This window comes from Opisthorchis viverrini (genome assembly GCF_000715545.1).
Source record: "Opisthorchis viverrini unplaced genomic scaffold opera_v5_15, whole genome shotgun sequence".
Lineage (NCBI taxonomy): Eukaryota > Metazoa > Platyhelminthes > Trematoda > Opisthorchiida > Opisthorchiidae > Opisthorchis > Opisthorchis viverrini.
The window spans coordinates 1,935,833-1,961,043 of record NW_008751671.1 but is presented as its reverse complement, the minus strand read 5'-3'; the positions used below and the strand labels follow the sequence as shown (position 1 = coordinate 1,961,043).

Here is a 25,211-nt window from a genome sequence, read left to right as displayed (position 1 = left end):
TAAGACATCAGAGAGTTTTTGCGACTAGATACAAACAAGTGCTTTTTAGAGGCTTAATTCGGTCCAGGTGGTCATCACACAAATATTAACCATGCATGAAGCAGTAGAATATGTGGCTTTTTAAGCACGTCATGATTCCATAGTCTACAATGTGGCCGCTAGTCTGCTAAACGCCTGTTCTGCATGCGTTTAGACTAGAGGTCGTTCTGAGTCTATGGCATGTCTCCAGACGCCCCGTAAGTGTTTCGATTCTGCACCAGGTTGCGGCATGCAACTTATTGACCTTCGACCTTGTTGCATGCTTGCTAGTATGGCCTCATGGATGCAGGTACCTACATGGCTTTTCACTTTGAGAAGGCCATCGTCGAAAGCGGTGGTTAGGCATATGTAAGAAGTACCGTGATCTGCTTTAATGACTAACCTCAGCAGCTCAGGATATTTGCACTTAAGGACTTGACTTTCTACGGGGTTCATCGGTACCTCATTCTAATCCTATCATCAACATGGACAGCAATACGACTTATGATGAAGACGACTCACAGTCGTGTAACGATAGAAGAAATTCCATCCTAAAGCTTTTTTTAGCATGGCTAGAAATCAACTACTAATCTCATTACATTTCAACTCATGGGTAACAGAAACGAGCCTCCACATCCCCTCCGATAGGAACTGTTCAAAGTTTCGCAAAAGTGGATACCTTTACGGTCTTGTCACCATGTGTCAACCTGTACAAAATGCTGCATCGTTACTCCCTTAAATGGACAAAAACCCTTTTCGTTTGAAACTGACACCTGATAGGAGGAAGGTGAAGCATCATTCCGTGACGGCATACATTCAACTTGAAGCAAGCACCATGCTTGTCTTGAGGGACACTGCAGCGTGGTTTCATTGTATGAAAATCGTTATTAACTAATATTTTTTCCTCTAAACCAATAGACATTTTCGCACTTAACAGATGAATCTCTGCAAAGTGATTGACTATTTTGGACGGCATTGGTTTCTCGTTACAACGATATCCATGTAAGATTGTTTAGCCGGGTATGACACTCCTCACTATGGGTCTGCTGTAATCCTCCCTCGGAAGAAGTCCACGAGTAGACTTTGGTCTGAGAAAAAATGTTATACAGTGGTTACGACACAAAAAAGTACCCCCGGTGGGTCATTCACTCCAAAGAACCGAAAATTTTGAGCGTGTCATCACTTTGAAAAGACGGAAAACACTAGTTGCATTTGCTGCCGGGATGAGACAACAGTTACTTGACGGAAAGACGATGGTTGCTGGTGCAAGCTTTAGCCCACCGTGTTTCAACTATTGGGTTCTTTAATTCGGTTACTTCTGCATATTCATACTTCCCCTTAGATGTTCCAGTCTTCTTTATTCGTATTCGGAACCCATCGCTTTTGAGTACTTTAACTGATAGGCGATTCACGTTTCTTCCCACTGGCCATTAATTTCACAAGAATTGTCCCCACACATTTCATGTGACCACTCAGAAATGCGGCACATATATGCTCGCCCAGGATTCCCATAAAAGTTTGCCCACAACGTAATTTCCTATCGCCTTATGAACCACTGAACACATTGCCACGCTTTTTCATCGTATGTACGTATCCGAAGAAAACCACGGTAGGGCTACACCCTTACGTTTCCGTCGTTTTTTATTCTCCACCTGCCTACATCCGCTTCCTCGGCCTTTGCGCGCCACGACCTGGCCCGTCGCCCTCCATCGCCCTCTCCTCTCCATCATCCTCCGACCGTATGCGTCATCGAAATTTATGTCTTCACCACTCTACATACACGTTTGTTGTGCATGACTTCTGTCCGATGTGTTCGAATGTTTGCATGGGTGTGCGTGATGTTTGTTGGGCTTGCTGACCACAAAAAATCGACCAACGGATTTCAGTCAATCTGAACTCTTCTAAAGGTAAGCAAGCTATATTCTCAGTGTTCAGATGGATTTGCTCATGTCGTCGCTATCACAGCATCATGCTCACTGTCATGCATGAACTTTGTCGGTTTTGTCAGTTGAATCCCCGAACAACCTGTAGTGGTGTATTCCATCCAGAACAGGGCCACTACTTCCGCTTTTGGCTTGTGTTCGATCTATATTTATAAGGTTTACAAATTCAGCATGTCCCAACTCCTCGTTGTGTTGCTTAGTGGAGAAGGCATTTGTGAGTCCTCACTAGTATCAACTGTTCGAACATGTAATAATCACGCGGAGTAGGACGCTATTTTACCACCTATATGGTGTTTTTTTACAATACCTGCGCTGTTCTCACTAGTTGGTTTGTGACCACATTGGCCCGATATCTTCCTCCGGATTCCTCTCTCTGCTGAGTGGTTCAGAGGCAAGGGTATGCAACGGGTGCAGTTCACTTTGAGCCCTGTGTGGAGGCCTCTCAACATTCCTAGTTTTGTTGTGTAGATCACGGAATAGACCGGTGGATAAACCAAAGGAAGACGTTACAAGTTTACTTATATCGACCAACATTTTCTGTGCCTGATATTGGAGATGTTGCGTAATACAGGGAGCTTGGGTGCACTGCTTGGTTTTTGGCCTGTTCGGTCATCTTAGCGAATACTACCTAAACGCCTTTGTAACAAGTTTAGGTCTGTTGCTTCTACGTGGCGGTGAAATCCTATTGGGTTGCGTGAATGCACTTGTTTAGTACTACAATATGCGGTCATGCACAAAATATATTGTTTCTCAAAACTTAGAATTTCGATTGGTGTGTAAGTGCTGTAAATTGAGTACTCTGCACCCAACCCGGCGAGAATGCTATTGCCGGTTCAAACCTGTCCCATCTTGTTCAGTTGGAACTCGGATTGCTTATTTGCATGATACCCCTTCTGTGTCATATTACTTTCTCGGCGCTGCAGATGCCAGTATTTGTCTACTTTCATGGGTACACACCGGTATCTTTGATCCGTCAGAGTTAAGTTGACATCCAAGGCCGATCGTGTTGGCGTGAAAGTGCCGGGCACTGTTCAGCGTGATTCGCAACCTCACATTTTCGCACGTTTTGCGAGTCTCTTCATGTTAAAGGTCACGTGCGCCTGCCTATGGGTACGGAACATACTAAGGTTTCTGCCTATTTTCCCTATTCTGCATCCGCATGGGATCGCACAATCACTATGCATACTGTTCTCACTGTTCCACAATACCACAGCACTTGTTCGTTCACGATTTTGTTCACTAGACCCTTGTCAAAGTTTCCGTTACCTGCGGTCTTGTGCAGCCCAACGTGTCTCGTTTGTTCAGACATGTCGTTTTTGACCGAATGCAACTTGATTTTAGGGAAAGCCAGTTCTTGATGTGCAGTCAATGGAAAAACTATCCTACCACTTTGGTGCTGTAGTAAGAACGATCTCAACTGTTACGACGTTCACGAGGTGTCTTGATTAATTATTGTAAACGTCTTGATAACCAATATACTGGACTAAACATAGTAGCGATCTATATTTGTCTTACGAAAAGAATCCTCACGTAAATTGCCGCCAGTTTTATTTAAATAGTTTAGTTCTTGTTCGCCGCTCAGACGACCGGCGAAACTTCAAATCGATCTTAAACACTCCCAAATACCCTTGAGCTGTGACTGTGTGGATGTAAACTGGCAAAAGTTTTTTTCAGCCATCAAAATACTGGATGAAGTTGGATCTTGTGATTGAAGAACATTTTCAGGAGGAGTTGGTGTATGGTACTGGTGCGAATGATAATGCCTCTGCTCATCCTTTTTCGGCCAGATGGTGGATGGCAATATACCCATGTCTAGTCTCTCGGGAATCTCACTGAATTCGGTTTATATCTTTAACATTCATGTGTATATTGCTCCAAATCTGACCACTCTTTAGGTGATTACGTTTTGCAGATTATGCGCGGCCGTCCAAACCACTTTCGACCTCCACCTTAACTAATGCAATCGCCTCTCACTAATCAAACCTGAATGAATGCATGTACTGTACAGACTAAATAGTAGGTGCATCATTTTGGTACTGCCTTGTTTGCCTTGGTCCTGTCGCCTGAAAATATGACTTATGCGGAAATTTCAAGTTCTACTGTGGTTTTTTTCTGACCAACCATTTTGAGGGTCAAGTTTTTCTCCACTTCCCATACACAACACTGGAATTTAAAATCGTCATTCCACCCTCGAGGAACTCGTACAAAATATTATGTTCATTTATATTGATATCGGGTAGTTGACGAGTTTCTGTCCTGGGTATAAAGCACCCGTATCTTCCTGCCAAACCTAATGCCATTGGTTTTCCCTTACATGGATTCTGCTTATTACCCAGTTTGAAAGTTCATGGGATTGACTTAAATATAGAATTTCATCTGTTGTTTTTTTGACGAGTGTTTAATTGTACAGAACCGATTCAATGAGGTATCGCTATAATGCGGAACACCTCTGGTCTACGACCTGATGGGTATTTGAAGGAATCGATGATGGTTTCGGGTTTCCTTATCATGGACTACTTTAAACCTCATTTGGCTCAGTCTGCCGTGAACCCAGCAGTTCCTCCACATAATTTAAGCTATACACTGAGTTTGGTGTATCTGTTTGTGTCATATATGTGCACCTGTTTTCAACAATCTCCCATTCTGCTGTACCTCGCTAGGTAACCGGACAACAAGAACAAACAAAAAGTCACTTAATTAACAAAAGGACGCTGACTATCATTTGGGAATGTACTGTTGTCACATGATGGGAGGGAATGTCTAATTTTGGTGACTGACCGGTTAACGAGCTAGACTGACCGGCAGAGTTCACCATTTCGTATACAGACTTGTCCTGGTCATTTCACTTGTCATCACTTTTCGTTTGTTAAAAACCACTTCGCTAAGGGATGTTGGTCAACTTACCGAAGACTGATAAAATAACCTTATGTTTTGGTTAGTATGGCTCGATAACTCTTTTCAACAAGTGGTTAATGTTTGCCTTGCATTTTGGATTCTGAATGATAGTTTTAGTATTCATCACGAATTTATTGTAACAGTGGTCTGCTAACAGTGTTTACCGACTAACCCTAAGTATGTATTGATTTCTCCCTTTTTTGTGCAGCTGACCCACCACGGAAACGCATAGACAGTCTCAAGTTAACGCTGAACGGATCCTCTCGCCTATCGCTTGGAAACTTAAGTGAAGGTTCACCTTTGTCCGGTAGACGGGGGTTGGCTGTGCAAAAGCTGTAAGTTGCTATAATCTATATTCTGCTGGCGACCTTTATGTCCCGCACTGCAAAATTTTTCCTAGTATGGGTTCTCGTGGATTCACATCGCCAATACCAGGTTTGGTATCCTTCAATGCATGTCTTCATTTTTTCTCGCTCCTGTGCAAGCGGGCATTTCTTCCAAGTGACTATCCGATGTTATCGAATCGAACCCCATCCCTCCATATACTCCCCTCGGACAACAAGTTTATGAAATCTCCACCTATTCGACTTATACGCTCATGTGTGTACTAGAATGGTTATGGCGGGAGACTTACGGTGAACTCAGCTGAAGCCCTCGTTTATGATGTTCTTAAGCAACTGAATGTGCTACAACAGGCCGCTTTATGTTGCTGTCTGTAAGACAACGTATATATGTGATTCACTACTCAAGATGAACCGAAGGGCATAACCGGTCGTGGGCTGTCGAAGAGTTTTCAGCAACTTCATGAGTAGCTTTTCACGTCTAAACAACTTTCTGCTTGCTTTCATTCTTCTCTTACTTCAAACCTAACCTGGCCAATTAATAGGCATCTTAAGTGATTATCTAGTGTCTTTTATGTACTAAATGTTCCTCTTTTACAGTAGGGCTTCTCACTTTAGGATTTTCTCTGTCCTGTTCTTTAAAGTTTCCGTGAAATATAAAGGTGGTGAACATGGTAATGAGAGTTCCCTGCAATAACTCATCCTTGTACAAACGGTGTATATATTCAGGCGGGTGCTTTAGGCTGGGCTCGATTTCATAAAGAAAACTACTCACAAGGCTACTGAAAACTCTTCAAAAGCCCACTACTGGTTTCGCCCATCTTGGGGCTCATCAGGTAGGCGCAGTTCCCGAGTTTCCGTCAACCGTGTATTCTACTTAATTGGTCGAACACTTTTCTCTTCGACCCTTATTGTTTGAAACACTCGCAAAACCCTACTACTTAATGGTCTTGCCAGGAATTATTCGCTATATTTCTCTCGTTCAGTTGAACAAAGCTCTCGGACAACTTGATTTTCACCTGGCATCTCATGTCGTCGCCCTTGCCTAGCTGACCGGTATCAGTCACATTGCGAACTTTGTCACATGTTTTTTACTTGATGGTCCAATCACGGCCTGAGAATTTTACATTTCTAGCGAATGAAGAACAAAAATCCGGAGGTAATCTCAAGTGCTTGTGCAGCACAACTTATCCAGTAACTCTGTTGCCACTATCATTACGGCAGCTCATCTAACCGGAAGATTGTTATGCTACATTGATTTCCATAGCAAATCATTCGGTTTTTGTTGCGGTTTCATGTTGAAAGAAAGACTGCTGTCGTGGGAAGACGACAAACAAAAGTCAGATTTCTTGAAGATGGTGGTGCATCTGTGCATTTCATGGTATTGTCCATGAAAATCGGACCGTGGGAAAGCCCTGCTAAATGGTTTTGGTGTCACTGACACTTGCGAATTTCTGGCGTAGATTCTCGTTCGTGTATGCAGATTCCGTCTGCTCTCCTGACAAATCTAATACTATCTGGTCACTCCATCCTTCTCCGACAGCATTTTAGATATAAATATCCACCTTATGTCCGAAAGCTGTCAACAGTTTGGTCGTTTAAGCGCACTAATTCGTTGAAGACAACTGTTGCGTGATGCGGAGACGCAGCAGGTAGGCTGTGCAGTTATTTTTTAGTTTCTGCAACACCCACTGAGAGGAGACTGTGTGCTGTGCATATGCGTCGCGCAATTCCACCATAGCTTTTGTGTGACCTGCCTATCTAACTTGTCAACCACCAACAACTTGCGTTTGCAGCCCACTGGGTTCGAGAAAGTGAAATGTCACTATCGCGCCATATCTGTCAATCTGAACAGCTTTTGAGTGACACTTCGTTGTTGTTGCTATTGCAGCCATTGGTATAGGTTCGGGTTGTCCCATTAATGCCTTGCACCCGGGGCACTCGGGCGAACCGAGCTAGATAATCTATTGACCGTCACCACACTGGACTTAATTGCGGCGTCCACAAACGTTTACGCATACGCTTGATGTATGCACACGGGCTGGTAGGACATTGAATGTGCGCTTGTGTAAACGTGTGTACATGCGTGCCGCGTGTGGTATTATGTAGAGCACAATCTATCCAATCTACCACCTTCGTTCCAACTGCGTAAGATTTGTTTATGGCCACCGAATGGGGAAAACCAAGCTTCACAGAAGCACCAATAATGAGAAGACCAATGGCGGCTAGTTTGTTGTACGCGTTCCTCTGCCACCTCTCAAATGATGTAAAGGGGAAGAGTTACCGGAACACAGGCAAAAATAGGCACTCGTCGGAAGATAATTTCATCGTGCAGTGGACATTGGTCACTTTCTTTTTTAGCGGGTTGGAAGCCCGAGACCAACTTGTTTTCAACAGGCGAATGGAAAGTGTCGCGAAAAATGATTCCTCACTGATGACTGTTTACCCAAGTCTCTTGCCGATGTCTAGAGCAAGGTCCTCTGAACAGAGGCACTTCTACCCAACATTCATATGATCACCCAGTAGGATAGATATATTTGATGTGAGGAGAGGGATGACCTCATTCTTCCCTTGCATTATGGCATCGATGACAAACATCGTGATGTGTGAATCTTTGATACCAAAATATCGATAAAATTGACATAAGTTCATTCAAATCGGTCTTTATAATCATATGAACTATCGAGCTGCATCTTCTGACATTAACGCTGAAGTAAGTGTGTGATAACATGAATACAACCCTTTCTGATTTGTTAGTCTTCAAAGTAAACAATCATTCCTGTGCTGTACCGCGACCGTGCCCGAAAACGCAGCCTCTATTCAGAAGCAAATCATGCTGAGTTCAATTTTAATTTGGAGCTACATGAGTTCGCCTTCAAAAAATACAGTTATTGGCATGCTCCCTGTGTGTCACTCATCTTCTACTTTCGTCTCTATTCCCATCTATCTGACTATGCTGCGAAGCTTACCGAATCCTCAGCTGTCGTCTCCGATTATCGATTTCCCACACTCTTCTATATTGACTCGCGTGTTGTCTAGCTGCTCGTTTTATGGCCTCATGTTTCTTATCCACAGTGTAATGTGAGCAAATATTTGATCGAAATCCAACGAGCTATGATAATACTGTCAAAACATTGTTCTTGGTGTTTCTTGGGAAGCGTGAACCGCTGCAGTGTGAACCATTGACCTCTTTAGATGAGTGGCGCTTAACCTAACTGACGTTAGATGCTAACCTGTTCTGTCATGGTTGGTTGACTATTTCACAAATTATGATATGTTATACACAGTAAACCTACAAGTGTCAGCAGAAAACAGTCGCAAACAAATCATTTTTAATGGCTCCTTTTTAGTGGCTCGTTGACCCCTCTCCCGGATTACGAATCGCATCAAATCTCGTGCTACAAGCTCAGTCTATAAATTAATCCGACCACGCAATAAGCAGATATAGGCAGTAAAATCCCGTTTATTAGTAAGGGCAAATATCGTTCTGAACAGAAAATAGCATGTGCCTTGCTCTGTGTTCTTCGTTTCCAAGGCCTCAAAACACACGTACTTAAAACACCGCTTTTGCCACGATACACATGCACTTGCACACTTTACACGTATATATAGTGCGCGAGCGCATCTGTTCGATCAGTGTGCAACATACAGGAAATCCAATTCCTGATTGTGCTGTTTCTGTTCGTCCATAGCCTATTTTTCCCAAATGAATCGCCTGATCTTCCCCCACTTGCCCGGTTAGCTATTTGCATCTAGTGTTCTTCCACAACACTAGCATAACACAACATTTGGCAAAACCTTTGGTTGTTTTGTCCGAGGCAAACCTTACATAAATTACTCCACTGCTTCTACTCTGCGTTCGCACTGTGCACTTGCCTTGTTGCAACAAGGTTATCTTTTTTTCGCATTTTTGTTTATCGGACAATGCATCGTAGTCTCAGGTTCCTTATGGATTTTCATCGTTTGTTATTGTATTTTCTACGAGAACATTCCTCCTTACCACAAGTAGTTTGAATTAGTTTACCGAATCCCATTAATCAACAGATATGTTCGTACCAAACTCACTTCGATGTGTCATGTTGTTATTTTGCCGTAAGATTTGATTGTCGAGGTTATGAATGCTGTTGATTGTGAGTTTTTCCCACATTATCCTCTCGCTTCTCAGAACGAGCCTACGTGAATTCTGTCCCGAAACCCTACGTTTAGTGTACAGAATAAACTGTCTCTGGACTTCATTCTGGTCTGGTTGAGATGTATTTTCAAATTACTTCTTCCCATCCATTCAAACTGAATGCTTCCGTCGTTACTAAACTCGTTTTACTTGTGTTACTTATGTGTTCTGTTGTTTCCAGACGCAAGAAATCTTTTTCCAGTGGTCTGGACAGTCAATCGAGTACACCTGCTGTTAGTCCATTGGGGTCCCCACTCTCTTTACAGCGAGTACACTGTCGCACTGTGAGTTGTGAGAGCACGGGCACCATTCTTTCCTCGCCTAACTCACTTGCCATCCCTTCACCGCATCGTGCCCAGGCGCCGACGATTTCACGACATCCACCCAACACTATCCCAACCCCAGTAGCAGCCGTATGTTCAGACAACGGGGTGCAAAACACTGCCGTTTCAGTTCATACGGCAGGCAAAACACTTCACTCTGTTCCTTCCGAAGCTGTAGGTATTCCCGTCGTCAGTACTGCAGTCGGTCACCCACAACACGGTTTGAATTTTTATTGTTTCGGTAGCATTCCACCTTTGGGACCAGGAGCACAACACCTGATGCACCCTCCGATGGGACCCTTGCCGGTACCAACCACAATGGCGACCCCCTTCGTGCCAGCACTACATCTCCTTCCACATTTGCATCCGAATCCTTTTACTGGAGGACCATATCTTATCCCGACCATGCCCCCGTTCCCAACTCCATTGCCACCCATGCCAGCACAGTCTCTTACGCAGCAGCAACAGCAAAACCCAAGTTCAGCATGCATCCCACCTCCAGGCAACACTCTTAAGTCACCAACACACTCAAAACCAACACAGTCTATGATAGAACAAACCTCACCTCTGGCCACTACTCCAGTGAACGCAGAATCAGATGGCCATTCCTCTGTAGCGTCGACGATAAACTGCGCGGAATCTGCATCACCAACTTCCACTGAGGAACTTATTACGGTGGATGGACAAACTAGGGTATGTTTATCACTTTCCATTAATAACAAGAGGAATTGTTTACTTAAGCAAGAACTACAGTTTCCCTAAGTCACTTTCCGTTGTTCGTTTAAAACGCTTCTTGTTTTCTTATTTACCCAGTGATTCCGTGTTTTCCTCTTCGAATGAATTTTCTTCTGATTACTACACGGACAACTGCTAGACAGACTGGGCTCATTAAATTGACCAATCATTAAGCTGATTTCCTTAGTAAAATCGGAATCTCTGGAGAATAGGGGATTGGTCGGCGGCATAAGCAACCTGTCATTTATTCACTCACGATGGATAGCGAACAACCTACTCGGTTGCTTCTGTGTACTGGTTTAAATATATATAGAGCCAGTTGGACCTCAGACAAAAAAGAACGGTGTCTATCTGGAGTATTGATCGAAGATCGGCTGAATGACATTCACTTCGCCACTGCGAACAATTGTATTTGACGTCATCCTAATATGTAATACAGCTGACAATCAGTGGACATAGTGAAACATTTTGTCAGTATTATTACTACCATTATTGCTGTAATGTCATAAGCGCTATCAGGATCACCCATTTCTCATTGTATCTGCTTCTGCCTAACATAGGATTTGATGTTTAACCATGAAACGTTCATTTAAGCTGTCGATCTACTCCACAGTCACGCTGCACCTGAAATGCTCGACGGTCACGGATTCAAACATTAGTGCTTTTGTCGTGACTGTAGCGCTCCCGAGCGTGAGTAGCATCGATTGACGAGGCTGCAGCTGACCGAAAGTATAGCACGACAATACCCTGCAGTAATACCAGGATAACCGCTGGAGATGTCAAAAGCAAATTCTTTCCATAGATGATTTCGGCTTCTACTTTTTTCAGTCTGTGTTGACCAGAGGATCTTCCGCAAACTCCACATTGCCAACTAAAACGCGCGTGTTCGAATTCTGTAAAGAACCAGACAAAACTTTTCACGAGAAACGTTCCCTTATTTTCCATCCAAACAGTAGTCATATCCAGAAATTACGTTGGGGTTTTTATTGTTTGTGCAAGGTTCTCTGACTCACACAAGTGCACTTGAAGAATAGAATTAAGTAGACAAGTCAACTTTCCTAGAATCACAAATGGGATTAAGTTATTCTCAGTGATGACAGTGTGTTCTGCACGACCCAAGGGGTTGGGTTGGTCACTGGCGACGCATAGAGAGAGGGAAGAGTGGATTCAAAGTAGCTGATTTCACAACGGGAGGTGGTTTGGGATTCCACTTTTTTCGATGAGCAAACCCACTTGAATTAAATCTGGCACATTCCTAACTAGGGACGCATGGTCCTTAACTCTTTATTTATTTATTAGAAAGAATTCGAAAATTCTTGTATATGAGTGTTACAAAGTCTTTAGGAGATTTTTGATTTCGAAATATTTGTTAGACGCCAAGAATGACTAACTATAGCCATGTCAGATGCTTCTTAAAGTACGTCAATGAAATTTCAATTGCATTCTGGTGTTCCTCCGAAGCTTTTGTGAAGGTTGATAAGATTTTCCGTCTCGGAATGCTCCAGATATTCAATATTGTTGCGCATTCATGATTCACAGCCAGTAGTATAACACGGTAAATTGGTCTGGTGGTGTATTCTTATGCATCAAACAAAACAGTGATGACTACCGGGAACTCCGAAATTACGGAATCATCCTGCATTACTTCATCGTTCTCCAGTTGGTCTGCCAGCAGTGAAGTGTTCCAACAAATGTTATCGTGTTTACTGTAGGATAGACTGTCGGTTAAGTCGAGTTAAAGCGTCTTGCCAGAAGCAGTCTATTCACGTGGTGGATTTAGGTGCTCCTGATAATAAAATTTTGAGATGGTAGTCAACCAAAAAACTGGATCAGTGGCATTTGGCATCTATATTGTGTTTTTTGCTCTTAGGAAATGAACAAGAGATCCGCAAACCATAGTGCTTCTACCCCTGTTCCAGATAGTTGCTTAAATTAAAGATAACTTTTTGTCCGCGGAACCATTTTCACGATAAATAGGAGTATCAGTGTACCACGATTATTGTTTTCACAATATTTGGTTGTCGGATCTAAACACGGTCTCAGATCTATAGAAACATGTAGGGTAAAATACCAAAGTGACAGTGGAAAGCTTCTCTTTGATACCTTTGATGGACTGTAGACAGGAATTTACGTACATGTACAGCGCTGAGGTGATACTTGTGCACAGTTTAAGAAGTGTTCCAGAACACCTTATTCCAGTCCTTCGTTTTCTAAACAGACTAACAGAATGCCGCACTCTGACAGTACTCAGCATGCTTTTTTGAATTTTCATGCATACCCAATCAAAAGTGGCCGCAGTCCATTGAGACTTGCTTTCAATTACGAATGTTTTGCATTGAGCGAGGCAGTAGAAACTTAACTACCTTAACAGCATTGAGTGCATCATGCCTTCTTATTTCGATTAATTATAAGCCCACTGAACGAGACTGCTACCATCATTTGTGACTTTTGGAATCCATTCAATTGAAAATTTTTTTTGCCATAATTGGACAAATTAAACGAACAAAATAAAGCTGAAGGTATACTTATGAATATTAACTGTTCAGCGCCTTACTCTTGATTGAACTCCTGAGGAGGGGTCAAGTTTGGAAATATCTCGGACAGATACTGTTCTGTTGTAATTGTTGAGCTACTGGTAACATAACCACCAACATGGTTGGCATTTCTGAGTGAGGAAGTTCAGTCTGTGCGATGCAAGGAATACACAGCCATCGATAGAATTTCGATCATGGGGTCTTGCAGCGGATTTACTGTGGCAAGGTCTGGAGTGCCATGTAACTACACACGTTTGCTTTAGTGCTATTATGTTTCACTTTTTCACTGCTGAGGCATTAAAGTTAAGGTTTTTCAATTAGCATCAACCGCTGTAAATGACAGCATCATTTTTTTGTTTCCCTCTTCGCTGTAGTTGGATGCTTCCACCCCTCGACCAATCGACAGTCCGGGCCCTTCGGACAGGCAACCGAACGAAGGAAGGACCAAAACCTACTCACCAGTTTCCCAAGTATCTGGAGACGGTGGTTGTAGTGCTTTACGTATGGTTTCACCAAACACTGCACCCTCTTCACCTGTTGACCTGATATCGAGCCGTCCGAAGCGATCCTCTATTCCAAGTTCCCCGCCTGCTTACGTGAATCGACACAACAGAGATGCGTACCCGGTACAGCCAATCAACTTATCACACAGCAAGCAAGCTCATCTCGCCTCAAGCACCACAAACGATAAGACCCGTGCGAACGGTTCCGCCCTCTGCAGCCCTACACCATCTGTACGAAGTATCAAGTCACCCCTGCTTTACTCCTCCTCATCCTCTACTTCACCGAGTGCAGACAAACGAAAAACTATCCACTGCGAGAGTCCTAGAACAAATGTTGATTCACGATCCACCGCCAGCCCATCTCTCTCTTCTCCTAACAGCCGTACTCGGCACGTAGTCACATCTACCCCGAGTTCCACACCGTCCGCAACAACGCCAACCAGTCCAAACGCGTCCAACCAACCATGGAGAGCAAAACTGACAAATCTAAAGATGTCTTTCTTGGGCTCACCACGCTTCCACCGAAAGAAATCTGGTCTGGTCGAAGAGACGCCTCCAAGTAGCCCAAAAGTTTCCGGTTTCGTTCACAACAGACAAACCAACCCAGGCCGCTCAGTTCCATCAGAACCCTCTCCACTGTAAGTTCAAAGTATGCTTACAGAAAGTCGTTCGGTTTGCAAATAACTTTCTGGCCACTGTGTGCAAGTTTTTCTAATGAAGTTGGTGTCCACCCGATGAGATAGAGTGCTCTGGGCAGGAAGTTATTTACTCGTATTTGCTCTGAACATGGTTCGAAACCCTACATGACATGATACATAGCGGATTCCAGTTGTAAGTGTAAACGTAGTTTACTATGTACCATTGCGTCCCAGCCGCAATGGTAGGCCAACTTTTGTCGAACGTTATGTGTCGGACCCATTCTATGTGACCTTCACAAAGGATTCTGGGTCTCAACGGATGGCATCTCACTCTAATGAGTCAACAGATGTCTATTTCTATGTTCCAAAGTCGTGTGTACGCATTCACTGATCTTCCTCTGTAGGAAAACTTGGCTCCTCACTGAGTCCTCACTTTTTGCACTATTGCTAACGCGTTCTTAAGTCATTATTGTTTACTAGCCAGCCTCTAGCATACATGGCAGTGCTCGCTAAAATGTAAATATTCCACGACAAACGACTATAGCCTGGTTGAAAGTGATATTGAAAAGCCAATGGAATAATATGAAGATAGATTAGTAATGCTTTCTGGATTCAATGTTATGCAGCCACTTAGACCAGGTTTTGTGCGTTTTACAAGCCAACGTTCAGCACTGTTATTCATAATTTTGCATATGTAGATTTTACCTTATTTTTCCATAGATTGTTGAATTCGTGGTCTTTCTTTAGGGGTCGAAACCCGCCTCGGGGACAAGATTTGGGAGATTATAGAGTAATGAGGATGAACTCTTCCAAAATATGAAATCCTTCATAGATCTAGCGGGTAATGCTTGGTTTGCCGCTTATTGGCGACTGGCCCTACTTCTGATGGAAGGGTCCCTATTTCAGGGGATAGCCACATGTACGCTGAATAATGAGTTGTGTACTGGAAATTGTCACTCCAAAATACAAAGTTGATTATGAATTATGAGCTGAATGCCATAACAGTCACATTCAACTGTAAGGAATAGCGGAAGTAATAAGGATTCAGTACCATCACCATGCGCACAGATCAACGACGCACTTATTCCGTATAAATATTGAATCCGCGATAGGCAAATGCACTGAGATTAGAGCAACCCTTTTTGAACCTTCCTTTTTTTCGTTACGTCAATCTAAACCCAACCATTTTTCAATCCAGGAAATGTCCAGCGTTTTTTGCAAAAGTAACCTTCTCACTAAGAATAATATTCTACGTACCTCATGAATTAAATGATGCCGCGCAGTATACAACGACGTACGCCGTGAAGCGTGCGGCACAAACTTGGTCACAGGTTGATAGTTAGCCTCTGAAAGTGTTTCAACCCCTAGAGGCACTTGTGAGAAACATACAAAAATCACATCAAGCAATACAATAAATACACATTGGTAGGAGCACATTGCAGTGCTTTTTCCAGTCACTAGAGTTCAGCTAAATGTTCGTCTATCGTTTCACGCATGACGCGTACAATGCAGGATCTTATGCTGTATGTGAGAAATTACTAGGGTAGGTCCGCGTTGGAAGGTCAATCCGCTTGGTTTGAAAGAGGAATACTGGCCATCATCCATAAGATTGGTTTGATTCTCGATGAAACCAAATCACCGATTTTCGTTTATGGTATCCAGTGAACAATAGATGCCTGTAGATTTCTCTGAAAATCAGCTAGGCAGACATAGGACACTCCATCATTTCTACATTGACTATAGAACCCGGGTGTTTCTTTACATCACATGATCTGCTAGGTCATTATATTCTCCTGGGCATTTTCAATAGGACACTCTCCTCCGGGTCTCAGGCATTTTATTACAGGGTGTACATTGATGGACACAACTTATTCCTTTACTGATTTCTTCCGATAGTCCTAGACATTGCCCAGTGGGTTGTATTCTTTACATGCTTTCGCAAACGACTCTATACATGCTGCGTAGTATAATATTCAGTTGATTGTTGCCACAGCTGTTCGCTCCATGTTTTACTCCTTATCTCTTCGCCAACAGATTAACGCATAAGTCATGGTTTGACGGATTCTTAAGTGCAGCATCAGGTCACGTGATTTTCAAAGGTAGCCAGCACGCTTTCAATGCCGCAGCAGCTGCAGAAGATGCGGCTGCATTGGCAATTTCAACTAATGCGAAATCGAAAGAGATCAATTCTGATGAGTCCTCTCTGTCAAAGGTCAACAATTCACCCGACCTTAGCACCACTCCTCCATTGGATAATCTAACTGAAGAAACATGCTTCACAGCAGATTCGCCAACCTCGTCAGTGGCAACGAATGACGAAGTCAACGCAACAAGCAATAACTCCCAATCAAGTCGTATCCGTACTAACCGCCAGGTAACGATCCACGAGCCCCCTGTAAGTACGGAGCTGAAGGTCGGAACTTCAAAGACGCCAGACACTGCTGGCTTGTCAAACAAGTCATCAAATGAACGGAGGTCAGGGAAGGCTGCAACTACTACGAGCAATGCAAGCACTGTGCCAGAGGAAACGAACCATGTTGTTATGATTAAAGGACGTGCACTTAATCGGCTAAAAGCCGAATTAGTTCAGGTAGGTTTGCTGGACACTGCTTATGTGTTTGATTCCTCTAAAACCACGGACGGTGTGATAAGTAGCAGTATTGTAGGACGTCCAAAAGCCAGCTCTTTGATTCGATCAGCGGTGATGTTAATCATCTGGTCAAAATTAAACCACTACATTATTCACCTAAACAGTAGAATTGATGTTGACGTTTCTCCCATTTTTTGAAACCGCAAATCAATGCTTTTTGCTGCCGATTGCTGTGGGTCGGTGTTCCAAGAGTACTATTAGCTGAGCGCGAAAAAATGTTAACTATAGTAATGTCCCTGGTAATCACGCTCTAGCGGAGCTGTTCGAAAGCCATGAAAGAGTTGTTTCAACGCAAAGATAGCTGGTACAGTAAGAGACTATGTAATATTGTAACACTTACCTCCATCTAGACAATGAACAGGTGTGACTGGTCAGTGTTAATGGGATATGCGGTTGCATTTGCCTGAAGTTTGTGGTCACTTTTGCTCATGGTTGGGTGGTCGCACAAACCACATAGATGAAAAATGGTTTTTCACATAAAATCACAAATTCGGGAACAGTATAGTGGGGAGTCATTGATTATCACGCACGTTGCATCGATCTTACCAATCCGACATTTATTTGATCTAGTCTCAACTTTGTCAGGAAGGTTAAACGGGAACCCGAAGAACACAGGGCCAAACTAAACCAACATCACATGTCTGCCATGTGATCAGCAATTTGAATGAGGTAACGATTTTTCATCACATATGGCCCAAGAGATTAAAACGATAGCGCTGGAGGATACCGGAAGTCCACTGACGCTTTTATACCATGCACAATGATAGAGTAAAGACGGACGATGCATCGTCGTTCAGCTGGTGCTCCCTTTCGGTGCCTGTCGTACCAAGTGTAAGAGCTAGGTAATCGCTGGCTCCTTGTAGGCATATGATGTACGTCCTGAATATCACTGGTCAGTGTTGTGGGACTTTGACCTACTCTCCGTTTGCGGTATGGAAGTCGGGTATGTGGTTGATTAGACAACCACTCGCTATCATCACAAATTGCCTTGGATTCTTCTGTTTACATTCCCGTCTTTTATCTATTCAACATCAATATCTATGTTTCCCGCAGTGTCCAGTGAAAGACACTTGTGCTACTGCCTGTCATGTGCAGTATCCACCGATAACTTCGGTTGTTGCACGTAAATCTGGAAACAGATTCCACCCGAGTTGGAATGCTGATAGCCGTGAGCAAGCGTTCTTTGGGAGTAGGTTTAATTAAGAGGGCTTTTGATGGTGTACGGAAGGTTTCGGTGATGAAGTCACGTTCAGGCTTTCTTCAACTCGTGTTACTTAGGGTAGATTGAGGTTACTTGTGTTCCTCAACTTCACTGTTGCAACCTAATTACAATTACCCTAAAAGTGAATGATCTGGAGTGCGTGCTTTCTAAGCTGCTTTCCAACAGTAACGCTTTTGCGAGCTAAACTCATTGGCTTATGTGGCGAATTCCATGGAACCTTTAAAAATGAGTAATTACATCAGCTAGTCCAATATGTACTAGTCTAGAGAGTGTTCGACGTGGAAGTAAAGCAATACACGCATCCAACTCGTGTCTCAATCATTTTAGTCATATCACACCACTTAGTCTCAGTTTTGTTTTTGGCAAAGTATAAACGAAGGAACGCTTCTTGAGAATTACTGATTAAGGGATCACATCTGACTGACTGTTGGATTCAGCCGGCCGTATTTCTTCGATGTGGGCCGCAAAGGTCGTTTTATTTTCAAATTGTGGGGGGCTGGTGATCAATATTTAGGAGACGTCATTCGGAGATCTGCGCCGCCATATCAGACTGGAATTTCTTTCTGAACCTGTCTGCTGTCGGATACCCGAAAAGTGGAGTTACATACCTCATTAACATAAGTAGACCTACACCTGTTCACAAAAATAGCATTCCGTGAAATATTGAGCAACTGTATTTAGAGCACACAACGCAATGTCTAAATTTTGCACAGCCCAATGCCTATTCATTTAATCTAACAGCCTAATTTGTTGCTGGAGAGAGTTTGTGGTAAACGTACAACTTGCTTCCTCTCCCAATCTCACTTTTATTTGCTATTTTCCACTCACTTCACCACCTCAGACAGTCCAGTCTTCTGCGGGTGGTGTGGCACTTTTGTATCGTGCCAACCAATGTCCATCCATCCCAGTACGTATTCACACAACTAGCCCGTTCTTACCTGGCGTGCGAACCTGTCAATCAGAGAACAGGGGTTCATAATAGCAACAGTAAATTGGATGAAAAACCAGTTAAATGGTTCGTTCCTTTGACCACGTGACCGATCGATGTCTTTGTTAGACAGCCTGTGAATACGCTTCAGGAAATGTGGTGCACGTTAGATTTTGTTTTTCGGTTAACTCCCAGGAGAAATTCAGTTATAGGTGTGCACTACCGGTGGCTTTTCTTACTACCCGAACGCATTTTTAAGGGATATACAGTAAGCTTATGGCGGCTTGTCACCCAGGCTGCTCCAGATTAGCATTATCGTCACAAATAGGAAGAAAAAGTTATGAACTAGTGTTTCAACTCAATGAAGCCCCTGGAAGCTTACTTAGAAAACCCTCGGTTGAAAAGAGCAATGTATTGTGAAAGAGATCTTTGATAGAATTTCGTGAGCACATGCATTGACCCAAACCTCGAAACATAATTAATTTTGGATAGATTTCAACACCACGAATAACGTGGACCTCGATTAGTAGCCACGCCTTCCAACATCTCTACTTAATTTCACGGAAGGTCGAAGTGCCTGGATTATACCAAAATAACTCGAAAATTTCAAATCCTGTTCCGTCACCCCCAATAACCAACCCACTTTTGCGTAGCATCGTTTATAAGAGAGCATCAAACACACCACTTGCACGCACAAAGGATGATCCGGCACGTGACTGAGTTCCCAAAAGTTGCGTTGCTTATGGACTTGTGCAACATAGTATACTTCCCAATGATAGCTTGAAGCGTTTCCAGTATTCACACCCAGGAATGCAGTAGCAATTGGCCTTGGACCAAGCAGCAGAGAGAACAGTTGATCACTGGGAGTGTGTTTGAATTTTGCCTTCCTTCAGTCGGCCTTTTGCATTGTGTTGCTCGAATCCCGTCGAAACCACCAAACCCACACAACGTTTTCCTAGTCATCGACAAAAGTAAGAATCTCCATTGTCATATGGGTATTCTGGTTGCTCGAGTTGAGCAACACGTAGTAACAACCTTAATGTTATTGTAGTGCTATAGTTGAAATGACTTAGCTGTCATTCCTAATCCCGGACTCACCGGTCAAGAGACTGTTATTTGTGCATTCTTGAAACGCCCGTTTCAAACCATTTGTTCTGTCCACAGCCAGCCTGCCAGATATGACCCGAGATAACAATCCGCAAGAAGTTGAGGACGCTCGAGAAAACTTGTGTAGGACTTTTTTTCAGTTTTTTCCATCTGTCCTAACTTCAGCCCCATAAAAACAGCGATGCTACATTGCCTCGCCTTCACATAGTAGGAAGTTTTGAGCGAAAGGCTGGTTTAAAACAATTTGTGCATTACATGGGGTTGTTCGGTGGTGAATTACTCTCATTTTGCGTGACAACCACAGGTGTCTATAGTTCAGATTTCCCATTTCCTCGGTGCTCCACAGCTGGGACATTACAGTACCTAGTGAACTGTACATTTGTTTGTCCGGAAAACGGGACAGGATTGGGAATACAAAAGGATCGGTTGCATGCTTCGCTTGTGCGTGTGTGCATGTGCATACATCTGAAGACTGCTTGTGCTTCTCGTATCAAAACCTCTACCCCCTATGTACCGAACTAAACATCTCGTGCTGAGGAAGGCCTGCAATACCTGCACAAATCCGTGTAATTCTGTTCCTATGGGAGATTTGCATCAACCTCAAATGCACTGGTTTTACTGGCATCGAATCATATCTTGGTTCCACGAAGTACAGCCGGCTAAACTTGGTTTGGTGTAAATTACGGAACAACCCAATGGGCCTGTACTATCCGGACGTTATCGCAAGTGCAAGCCAACTAGATCCCTTCGATGATCGACTTATTTAATGACATCACACCTACATCAGTGCAAGAAGGCACTCAATAGGTTGTCATACTACAGAACTTCATGTGCTAAAATTTGTGTATTGAAAAGAATTATTGACAGACATTGTTCTTTATCGGTCGAATCTATCCTTGTATGAGGCAGGTTACAATCGCAGTAAGGCAGTACATACCCAGATCGAAAAAGCAGTGCAGTCACTCGATTACAATTTAACCCCTGAGCGATGTTCAAAACCTGTCACTTTTTAATATTTGGGGTCGATTTCGAGCCCATAAAAATGCTCCAATATTCCTTTTCTTTTACGGCACCTCAGCATAAGTTGTGACTTTGTGAATCAGTTCACTTATCTTTTAAATCGATTACTCGTCATTGAGTAAAACTGGCTCACACGCTCCCACCTCACCCCGAATAGATAAGAGAGGACAGTTTTGGATGTGATATTGGTTGATTAGTCATTAGAATCTTCAGACTTCTGACGAAATCCAAGAATGTCAAGGTTAACTGAAAGTAGACAGGTAGTCATTATTTCAACGTCTATATGAAAGATGGTTAGCCACGTATTGATCGTATTCTGTATTCTAAAACCCCGCAGTTAACACCTAGTTCAGATCTACCTGAGTGTAAATTATTGTATGAGGTAAGTTTCAAGAACATAATTTATTTCTCAAGTGCATCTGATTGGCACAAGCACAACAGTATGTGATAATGCGATAGTGTGATTTTTAAGAGAATCTTCTGCAGTTAGAGCACATAACTGTTGGGTTCAAGTTTTTTTTCCAGAAGGAGCTTCCTGGCGTTTCCTTCGCTTACCCTATTGTTTCAGTTCCTAACACAGTGTTTATCCACTGCTCCTGCCCATGAATACTGATTTTTGCCCACTGGATTTAGGTTTGAGTCTGTTTTGTGATAAGTCATGTATTGCAGACTGTAGGCTTATTTTTATGTGCTATCCGACAATATTTAATATTATTTAATTATTATTTAAATATTATTTATTTATTATTTATTTATTATTTATTGTTACTATTGTTATTTATTATTTATTATTCAATGGCTGATGAAGCATTCATTTTTTGTGGCATGACAACATCAGCAGACGTGGGTCCCTGACATACTGGATAAGTCATTACACATGATCTGATCGTCCGAAGCAATCGCGTCATCGGAACTGACTAGGCCCAGCTTACTCAAAAAGGCCACTTAAGCTATCAGAATAACTGTATTTAAATATTTTCTCTCTCCTAGAGCAACATTCCAAATTAGGGAAGTTCACAGGCTTACCTTTCCATAAAAAATGACATCGTAAATAAACCTAAGTAGATGCAGATGTCAGGAGTTTATTTACACTAGTAGACACTTTCGTAGTGCTGGGAACAACGGAAATCTGATGGTTTTAATCTGTTTTGAAAAATTGGGAAGAAATTTCTTGACGTCGGTATTGTGAAAGCTCAATTGCCTCAATGCAGGTTTTTCGCAGTTTTGCTTATGGTATATGTTGATATTAGCCTGTCGGTAGGTAGATACTTTACACACTACCTCGGTTACTCCCAATTTATTTTTTTCCGGTCAGTGGGCATACTCCCTTTAAGTTTCGACTTGCATCGCATATACACAATCCAATGTACCAGCATTAGTTCCGCATCTGATATTTCTCAATTTGTTGATCGGGAGGAAAAATTTGTCATTTAGTGCTTGTCCGGGAATAATATATGGTCATTTGGACGACGAATTTCTCAGTCATACACAAACTCAAACACCCTTTAATGCACAAAACCTTGTGCTGGAAATGTCCACATCTTTATGAGCAATGGTTGTTCTAACTCAACTTGAGGCGCCGTGCGAAAACAACTCTCCTCGACATATATTTGTATCAGTTGTTAATGCAAGTCGGAAACTCTGTACCTCGACATAATTTGTACCAGTTGTTAATGCAAGTCGGAAACTCTGTACCGCATTTCAGTCACAGCATGCTCCAAAACTGATCGAAAATAACCCAAGCATTAGTCGGGTGCGACCGATCACCTACAGTCATAAGGCAGTTGATCGTACACATCCAGCCACGCATCGGATTCTGCTATCAAACTATGCACACCAACCTGCAGTTTGTTCAACCTTTCTGCATCGAATGTCGTGTGATAGTTCTGTTGCTGCCGCGGTCAGCAGAATAGACAACAGCATTGATAGACGTGCCTTCGAAGACGAATCAACTGATTGACCATCGATCGGCACAAGGTAGGCCCGAGATCAGACATGCCTCATCGATGGGCCACCGGGTCGATCCAGAATTCTGGCGTCTAAACCTCAATCCAGGATTGTCATGGTTTACTAGGGTCCTACTGAGTAATCTCAAAGGACTAATCCTATACGTACCAAAGTCCTTGAGATGAGCCATCAGCTTGCATTGAAGGTTAAATGCACTTTTTCACTAATTGATTCCATCCACTATTTCTGTTTCTTTGTATACTGTAAGTATCCTGATGTTGGTACGTGGCTGGTGAGATGAAAGATGTTAACATCCCGAGAAGCTTGAGGTGTTGTTTAGATTACTATTGATCTACTACCAAAATCACCCAGATGAACGAACATTTTATAATTCATTCACAGGTCTTTCTTGCCACGCCTGGGGTGGTGCATACCGTCATTTCGCCGACGAGTTTCCGCGCTGAATATCGTCGCACTGGTAGTGGATCTACCCTGTTAGCTCGGCCTGTAAAACTTCAGGTGGATATGGTACGTGCAACCGGAGGCATTAGTACAGGGAGCACCTCCGGTAAATCTTTGTGTTCGGTTCCATCAGAACGTGAAGTTTATGCGGTCAACTTCCAACTCTTGTCAGGTTAGTCGCTTGTTTCTTTATGCGCCTAAGTACGGAGTTGAATGTAAAATTTAGTAAACTGAATCTGATCTGAATTTTGTCACCACTTCTTTAGGTCCGACGCGGCGATTCAAACGATTGTGTGATCAGCTTCAAACAGCGCTTCTAGCCGGTCCTTCGCAGCCTAATTTTTCTGCGGCTTCAGCCGTTAGCAACGGATGTGGCAGCAACAAATCCCTCATGTCTGACCATTCTCATACTCACCCACCCGCATCCGGCCGATGTGTGTCCCTAGCGGAACGAGAGGATGGACTGGTAAACTCACATCCACGCAGCGAAATAATTCGGAACATCCAAGCTGTAAGTTTGTCTGGCGTTGTTACTGAACAACTACAGAGGTCTAGAACCGTCTGGCGAATGTAGCCTTGTTATGTATTGGCAGATTCAGTCATTGTCTCTAAGATAGCACTGTGTAATTTACTCTTCTGGTTTCGGCATTCAAATTGATTGACATTCGGCATTCATTGAGTTATTCCGAAATTTTGAGCTCCTGCGTTAGGTCCAGCCAGACTATAAACAATTTCCAATAAAACAAGTCCACCCTACGGATTTCTGTCGTCCTGTTATAAATCTGGCATCAGCCGCATCCCATGTAGAGCTTGGTAGCCAAAAATGCACATAAGCCACTCATCATCGTTGAGCCCATTGAATTGATCGGAACGTTGCCAGGACACTTTCAGTGTATTTGACGAACCCAGGTGAGGCTTGCTTCGACTCTGTCAAGCCCAACATCCTACAGCTCTTATTTGTGAACTTTGAAGCATATGACCCAGTTCCGCAGCATCTTTCGGTTCGCCATTGGAATCCAGGTTGCTGTGCTATTTCGCCACCTAGTTAGGCCTATGCGCTTGAGGTCTTGAGACACTGAACAGGAACCCTGCGTAGCAAAATATATCCATTGCTTTCCTGAGAATGAAAAGCAACTTTGCTGGTCCTACGAAAACTGGTTTGACGTAAGTCGCCTGTCTTGATATCCTGAATAGCATAATGATTTGACTGAGTTATAGGAGTTAAGAATACGTAATTGATCGTACCATCTTGACCGTATTATGGTTCTAGGTGAGTATTCATTCACTTGAAAATACTCAGCTCCTCATCGACCCTGCATGACCAATAAACTTATTGCACTCAATTTCCATCCACTATCCTCAACAGCAGTCCAAAGAGGAGAATCATGTAATACGACTTTCATAATCTGAGAGTTACGTCCCCAAAAGTTTTTTGCATTCACCGAGGCGAGTCCTTGATTGGAACATACATGCAATTGATTAGTATTTGACAAAATGACTCATCTCATGAAAACTCCAGATATATAGAGGTTGATTTCTAATGGCAGTAACTCCAGATTATAGAGGTTGGTTTCTAATGGCAGTTGAGCCTTACCATCTGAAGCTCCGGAAGTACAAATTCGATGGGCTATTCTGGTAAGTGGAAGCTTTTCCAGTATCACATATAAGCAGCAATGAAAACGAACCTGTTCAATCAGTAATACTTCAGTTGATAGCATGCATCTACTGTATAATAATCCTTGTGTTTTCCGCCCAGCCACACATAAATAGCAGT

The 25,211-nt window shown here is 43.0% G+C and overlaps 1 protein-coding gene across 1 annotated transcript in view; it reads left to right on the top strand.

Annotated features, from left to right (window-relative positions):
• T265_01413 (hypothetical protein) overlaps positions 1 to 25,211 on the top strand; it is a gene marked incomplete at both ends in the record, with an annotated part of 56,024 nt that overhangs the window by 29,784 nt on the left and 1,029 nt on the right. The window contains 6 exons of the mRNA XM_009165439.1: positions 5,065 to 5,191; positions 9,550 to 10,384; positions 13,335 to 14,101; positions 16,136 to 16,691; positions 23,378 to 23,609; positions 23,704 to 23,948. Of these exons, the coding sequence (XP_009163703.1) occupies positions 5,065 to 5,191; positions 9,550 to 10,384; positions 13,335 to 14,101; positions 16,136 to 16,691; positions 23,378 to 23,609; positions 23,704 to 23,948 (2,762 nt within the window). The remainder of the gene's footprint in view (positions 1 to 5,064; positions 5,192 to 9,549; positions 10,385 to 13,334; positions 14,102 to 16,135; positions 16,692 to 23,377; positions 23,610 to 23,703; positions 23,949 to 25,211) is intronic.